General features: G+C 43.3%; 1 protein-coding gene across 1 annotated transcript; it reads right to left on the bottom strand.

Moving 5' to 3' along the window:
• Positions 1–569: 569 nt before the first annotated feature.
• On the bottom strand, positions 570–6,401 carry LOC109517053 (solute carrier family 2, facilitated glucose transporter member 5-like). Its single transcript, XM_019871952.1, has 12 exons — positions 5,990–6,401; positions 5,773–5,871; positions 5,540–5,700; positions 5,335–5,459; positions 5,038–5,167; positions 3,696–3,844; positions 3,423–3,610; positions 2,309–2,419; positions 1,717–1,818; positions 1,551–1,626; positions 1,006–1,133; positions 570–927 (listed from the first exon to the last, which is right to left on the bottom strand). Exons 1-12 carry the CDS (start codon positions 6,026–6,028, stop codon positions 712–714), a joined length of 1,524 nt encoding a protein of 507 aa, XP_019727511.1. The 5' UTR covers positions 6,029–6,401; the 3' UTR covers positions 570–711.
• Positions 6,402–7,331: the final 930 nt, after the last annotated feature.

The following is a 7,331-nucleotide window of genomic DNA, read 5'->3' as shown; positions in this document are numbered from 1 at the left end:
CGCAACTTTGAGATTGTCTGCCAGCGTACACATAATGCACGGCTTACTCGCTATCGGCTAGCTCCCAATTAGGACGAACAATCGCGGGAGCTTCATCATGTCCCCCCCCCCCCCCCCCCCCCCCCCCCCCCCCCCCCCCCCCCCTCCTTTTTTTTTGTTTACTGCAACACATTAGCGGGTTGAGAGCGATGCGGCCGTCCAGATTGTCGAGCCGATTGCGTTATCAGACGCGCACAAGCACTTGCGTGATGGGCGCTGCACCCCAAAGTGAGTTTCCAAATTGGAGTCCTGCACCGCAGAACCAAATTTAAATACACTGCTGTAGGTTGTGTCCGTGTAAAGGCTCGTAAATACTAACTTTGAAATTAAAACTTAAAATTTAAAAAAAAAAAAAAAAGAGTCAAAAGGTAATTTAGTGAACGACGTCCTCTAAATTGTTTATATTCTGTTTTTGCTATAATTGAGTTTTAAGCTTGAAATCCAAAGTGTTTTTGACAAAAAGATGACCCCCCCCCTCAAAAAAAAGCAGTATGTATGTGACTTTCAAACATCTAGTATTCATAATAGCGCAAAAAAACTCTGTCACATGTTATGATGTCATTCTCATCACGAGATGAAAAAAACAAACTCATGTAAGAAAGAATACCGTATTTTAATCTCCCTTGTTTCAACATTGTCTTTGAGATTTTTTGCGATCTTCACCAGTTCAAGCTAAAATTTGGTCTGGTAAGTTGTACGGACGTCGGGTGGCTGCTTATCCCTCTTTTTCCCTTTCCACCTTCCAGACTTGCTGTGCATCTGGTCAAAGTCGACGGCGATCTCCAGAGCGGTTTTATTCTTCGTCTCCGGCACGTTGAAGTACACGTACAGTCCGGACATCAAGCACACCAACAGGAATATGACAAAGCTGAAGGAATCGAGGTTCTCCTGGAATGGAAGCGCTTGCGTTGTGGGTGTGTTTGTGATCCCAGTGGGAACTTTGCGCACGTACACGAAGAAGCTCACCACTAAGATGGGGAAGACCATCCCCACGATGAACATTCCAATCCAGTTGATGGTGCAGGCGACGGTGTATGCGCTCGCTTTGAACGCCTGAGTGAAAATAACACCTGGAAGAGGAGCTACCACTCCGCCTGTGAGGCAAGAACACGTGAGCACGAATCATTCAGGCAGGAAATAAGCACAACGGGGTAGCAACAAGATTTTTGCAGGACCATTCACAAACATGGATGACATTTAACGGTTAAAAAAAAAAAAAACTCAACTCCCTTCGACTTCATTCCTTGGAACTAAAATGGCACAAAATGGGGGCAAAGCACTCTTTTTGTCTAAAAGAGAGCCCTCAACTCTCTTTTAGTTTCATGGGACTAAAATTCAACAAGATGGCAGCCAAGTAATGCTCGGGTCGAAACGAAACTCCTAATTTGACCAAAAATGACCTGACATTTAACATACGATCACCAAATAATTTATTGGTACACCTTCCCAGTTTATTATTCTTCTTTTGTCACTTTTTTTTTTTTTTGTTCTTATCGAAGCGTAAAACTTACCTGGCCCAATGGAAAAACTGAAGAGGAAAATGAAAATGAGGACCATGCTGCAGTACGATGTCCAGGGGATGTGATGCTAGGTGAGAAACAAAGACGCAAGTGTCACTTTTAAATCTTGGGTGTGAACGGCTTAAGATGCCGAAATCCGGTTGGTGGTATGGCTCACCTGCAGATAGAGCGTGATGGTGAGGAGGATGAGCGTAAGAGTCATGGCCATATATCCTGTGAAGAGGAGCACTTTCTTTCCTGTTCTCTCAATGATCACGAACTGGAGCGTCAACGGTGGAGCAAGGCACAGAGCAAAGTGGACGCATACAGAGTTGAAGTGGAAAGATGATGACATGAAGAGAAACTACCACAAGGTGGGGCTAGAACGACACTTGCGCCTCGCTGTTCCAATTTGTTGTGAGTTTTGGAGTTTTTTTGTTTTTTTGAAGGAGTTGTAATCTGTTGGAGTGTGGATTTGGATTTTTTTTTTTTTTGAAGAAAATAAAAATACACCAACCGGGCTGAGCTCGTTGTAGAGTAACATGAGCAGAGCTCCCGCTAATCACGGAAACTAAATTCATTATCATTCAATTCAAGATATCTTTATTGATACAACGCTTTCACAACAGCCGCAGCTGGAACAAAGAAAAATAATCCTGACATTTAACCGACATTGTGGTACTTTCCTCCTGCATTGCTTTCATCCAAAAATGTCATTAAATGAGCACGACGATACGCGGAAGATTAGTGACCGACCAGGTGGCACTTACACACACGAGCGAGGACAACATTTCACACATCCCCGTTCCCAAAGTGGCGTATCGGAGCTGGTCTTCGTGAATGCCGGCTGCACGAAACACTTCTTGAGAATAGAAGTACACCTGCGGTGAATCGTAACAATATATGTTTATTGATTTTTATATATATATATATATATATACCTGTATATACAGTATATAAGTATATATAAAATTTCTTTTGGAATATTTCTGGGCAAAACAGCCAGTTTAGCCATTGACACAAAGTGTTCCTTTAATGATTGCTTGAAATGGCTCAACGTTTAGACAAAGACGAGCACAGTACAGTAAGTCCATTTCCTTGAAATGGAGCGCACAACCCCATCACAGATTGTGGGTATATGTAATTCGCTGGGTATATGTAAAATTTTAATGAGGCAGTGATAGATTTAGATGGTTTCACAGTTCTTACAGCTGTTTGAGAGAACTCATAAGTACAAGATGGCTTGTACTGCATTAGCTTAGCAATAGAGACTACCTTGTGTTCTGATGTACATACGTAATTATTCTGGTTACATCGGTGTCGCAGGAATGGATCTCCTCCATTAACCGAGGCCCCTCGTATTTATTTAGAAGATGGAGCCCTGATTCTCGGTGTAGTACGTGGGTGCCCTCTAGTGGTATGTGAAAGCATCGCTGAATCAAATACAAAATAAAATGACTTCAAACGTTAACATGAATTTTGTAGCTATTTACTGTACTTTTCAAGTACTCTCCTTGATGTACAATACATTTGCATTCCCCATACATGTTCTTAAAGAACTTTTTGTTTAAAAAAAATTGAAGTATCATTTTTATTTCACTTGTATGTGCTATAATTTCGAATTGAATCATTATTCTTTTTTTTTTTTCCTTTATTGAAAGGCAATATTACTGTCTGAACTATGCATAATGTTACTTTGGTTTATAGTAATACTTTAAGGGAATAAACCCTCTATAGTTTTCAATGCTACTTGAGCGTACTTTTTATCATTTATTTTAATAATTATTATTTTTGAAAACTTTTATTTGACCAGAAAGTTACCGACTTTTTCGGAGCATGTATAGTGTATCAATATTACTGTTGCAGGGAACATTGTGGACTCACTGCGTTGATGCCAGAAAGTTGCAGCGATAAGAAGGTCACAATGATGGTGATCAGCTGCCAGCGAATACTTCTCTCCCGAAACAGCTCCGTCACAGAGCGGCTTTGGGTGTTCTGGAGAGCAACTTTCTCCTCCAGCATCTCCTCCACCTCCACGCTGTGGTCCTTGTTACCCCAAAGCCTCGTCAAAGCTAAGTGGCCGTGACGTGACAGAAAAAAATGTGACTCGGCGGATGTACGCGACAAAACCCGTGATTCCCAAACGTGCGGTGGCACCTTTTTCGCAGGCCTGTTGGTCGCCTTGGTTGAGCAGCAGGAATTTGGGAGACTCCGGCAAGAAGGGGAGGCTGACGAGCTGAAACAGCGCAGTGAAACCGCTGAAGCCGAGCAGCCAGGGCCATCTATCCTCTGTGCCAAGTAACTCACTGCGAGGAGAATGGCTATGAAATAGCATCTGAATACCAACATGCGATTGTGCAGCCAATGTTTCCAAATGAACCCTTTCCAGGAATTATCCGCCTCCAAACACATGTCGGCGGGCTATGTTTTGGTCCGGTGAAAGCAGTCGCAGTCAGTTTTTCGCCAAGGTTATAATCAGTTAGTTTTAGTAAGTTTTTATAGTTAGTTTGTTCATTTTTATTGTTAGAAAATGCTTCTTCATTTTAGTTTCTTTGTAGTTGTTTTTGTGTTCATTTTAAGACTTAGTCGAGTTTGAACCAAAGTACATCTCCTTTCACCCGTTATCACAAGTTTAACACGTTGAGTGTTATTCCAGACTCTGGGCTCACTTTTGTACAACGTGTTAAAAATTAACAAAAACATATATTTTACTGCTACTTTCTCTCTCAGGGCCAGCAAGGAGACGCTAAAGAATGCTGATATCACAAATCGGATTGACTATTGGAATGTCCTGCTTTCTAATCTTCCCCAAAATGTTTTTCCATGCTAACAATTACGACGCAACTCAGAGCGGGAACCCTTTCATGCACCCTGTAACCTGGTAAGATGATACGCTGTCCACTGTCGTAACCGCTGTCCCGGAAAGGGTTCAACTAACCGCATTGGCTCCCTTTGTATTTCAGGATCGATTTGAAAGTTCTTTTATTGTCGTTTTGAAATGTCTTAATGGTCTTTGGTCTTCTTATCTCTTTGAACTGCATTTGCAGTAAGAACCCTCACAAGTTCTGAGATCCTCTGGCTCCTGCGGCCTTTTTTTTTTGGGAGGGGGGGGGGGTCATTCCAAAAATCAGGACACGCACGCTCCTGTGAGGCATTTTTCAATTTCACGGCCCTCCTCAACTGTCAATAAAAAGCGACTGGAACAGCTCAAATTGATTTGGGTTAATGGGAGGCACATTAAAAGGTGGCAGCTGTGTGTGCTGACTGACTCCCATTCATCATCAGCTTGAATGTGATTGGTCAATTCTGAACGCAGCCGCATTCGTGCTGGTGAGGGTGTGCGCAACCACATTGTTTCACTTCGTCACCCCTTTTCAAAAAGAGGTTGTTTTGTTTTTTTTTTTCCTCAATTGACTTGCACGGGATATCGGGCCCAGTCGTGTTTTGTAAAGCCATATGAGAGGCACCCGTGTTATCGTCCCTCCGCTGCACGTCTCACCTGAGCCCCAACAGTTGACCAACGAACTTCCCCATGCCGATAAAAGTGGCAATGGTCACACCCACCATACCCTGCAGGATCTTTGGGGTGCATTCGATGGCGTACAAGGCGTGAGCAGAGAGACTGATTCCTGCAAATGCATAAAAAGGCCGACTCAGCGATTGTGACGTGAAACCATCTTGAGTACACCACACATTACAAAAGCATGAAAGCCATACTCGATTTTTTTTTCTTGTCCTTGATATTGGTTCTCTCGGATTTAAGTTAAGCCGTGTGTGCTGCGCTTTTTGGTCTCACCTGCGTTGATGCCGTACAGAAATCGCCCCGCCATGATCATCTCAAAGGACATGGCTCTTTGGCTCAAGAGCATCAGCACAGCGCCAACTATCTCCACCAAATTGTTGAACAACAGACATTTTCTCCTGAACGGGATGGGCAAACGAAGAACTGCATGAATGCCGTGTGTATTCGTGACACGAGAAGCTTTCATTTGTACACTAGCCTGCCAACTGTCGAGAGGCACGGAGCTGCCAGGAACGAGCCCAGCAAGCCTCCGATGCAAAAAATGGAGACGGTGAAGGACCAGATGAGTGACACCTGCCAGTCTTGGAGGTAGATGTCGTATCTCTGTATACACGTTTGGTTCACCAACCTCTTGATGTACTGCAACGGAATCATTGTCTGACTTCCTCACAGCTCGCCATCATCGCTAAGACCCAAACATGTTGGACTTACAGCGGAAGGGGACGTCACGGAAGATATTCCGAATCCGTACTGAAACGTCCCGCCGATCCCTGATATGAAAATGACAACGATCACAAGCGGACAGTCCCACTGCAAAGAAAAAGCGGGGATGAAGGTGCGTTTTTAGCTTCTTAATATGCAGACTATGAACGCACGGATTGTACGCTGGCATGCAAAATTCCTTGAGGAAAACAGAATCGAGTCCTACCAGGAGTGCTAGGTGCTGTAGCATCGTTGGTCTGCTCATGGCTAAACTGATGAATCACTGACATGCTAATCTGGTGTTCCACCTTCATAACACTGACCAGAAATGATTAACCTTACCTGCAGGCTAAAGAGTTCCCATGACAGCGGTGCACTTACGGGTATGTGTGAGTGTGTAGTATTGTATTGCAAGATGATGATCAAGACTTTGGGCAGCCCGAAGCAATGGGTTATTTAACCACCGTCTTCAAATCAAATAAAGATCCAGACAAACTTGCTGCATTTTAATGGACCGCATAGCATCTACAAACAAAGTCTTCCGTGATGCTCATCCCTTTCCCAAGGTGTTTTGCCAAAAACGCCTTGGGAGTTTCAAAACAGCCCGTTGCCAGAATAATGTTCGACATTTCGTCTGCCCGTGTTTGCGTATGATTGACTTGGCTCTCCAAATAAAGATGAGAGTCCAACGGCAGTTTTTGCATCAGGTAGAAGCAGCTGGAACGGTTAAAAAAAATAAATAAAAAACAAACAAAAACCCACTTGTTTTGTATTTGTGCCTGTCTGCTGACGACTCGTAACTGAATCAATTGCGAAATAATTGGCTCAAAGTGCAATGGGGTCTTGGTTGCCTTTGTCTCTGCCACCTTAATCCGTTACTTAAGACTTGTGAGCCTGTTCCAGAAGCAGCCATTTGAGCACAAGACAATAACCTTATACCCGCACCATGTTTCATAGATGAGTTGTGTGTAAAAGCAGATCCTTTTGAAGGAGACTGGACTGGTTCAGAATTGTCTATGTTGGTTGTAAAATAAGTGTTCCTTTGTTGTGTGTTCACAAACACCCCAATGTGATTTCCTTGCTAGATTTTCTGTCATCTTTCCTTTTGTAGGAGACTGGACTGTCTCGGAGTTGTTTGTGTAGTTTGTTCCTCTGTTGTGTATTCACAAACACCCCAATGTGATTTCCTTGCTAGATTTTCTGTCATCTTTCCTTTTGTAGGAGACTGGACTGTCTCGGAGTTGTTTGTGTAGTTTGTTCCTCTGTTGTGTATTCACAAACACCCCAATGTGATTTCCTTGCTAGATTTTCTGTCATCTTTCCTTTTGTAGGAGACTGGACTGTCTCGGAGTTGTTTGTGTAGTTTGTTCCTCTGTTGTGTATTCACAAACACCCCAATGTGATTTCCTTGCTAGATTTTCTGTTTTGGTACATTGTATTCGATTTTCCTAGTGCCATTGAAGGTATCATTAATTTACGGTTTTCGGTGGCGGTCTTTGAACGCCTCTCTCGCCAATGGCGAAGGCAAGGCAAGTTGTCGAAGAGAGACGTGTTTTGTATTCGTTTGG

This window comes from Hippocampus comes, unplaced genomic scaffold (genome assembly GCF_001891065.2).
Source record: "Hippocampus comes isolate QL1 unplaced genomic scaffold, H_comes_QL1_v1.1 scaffold199, whole genome shotgun sequence".
In the NCBI taxonomy this organism is placed as follows: domain Eukaryota; kingdom Metazoa; phylum Chordata; class Actinopteri; order Syngnathiformes; family Syngnathidae; genus Hippocampus; species Hippocampus comes.
This window is presented reverse-complemented; position numbering and strand designations above follow the sequence as displayed.

Bases quoted from the DNA above. Each gene is read 5' to 3' on its own strand.
- LOC109517053 (XM_019871952.1), bottom strand. From the start codon at position 6,028: ATGAGCAGACCAACGATGCTACAGCACCTAGCACTCCTG. The intron at 5,872-5,989 runs GTAGGACTCGAT...TTTTCTTTGCAG, and splicing joins TACAGCACCTAGCACTCCTG to TGGGACTGTCCGCTTGTGAT. The intron at 3,611-3,695 runs GTGCCACCGCAC...ACGGCCACTTAG, and splicing joins CCAACAGGCCTGCGAAAAAG to CTTTGACGAGGCTTTGGGGT.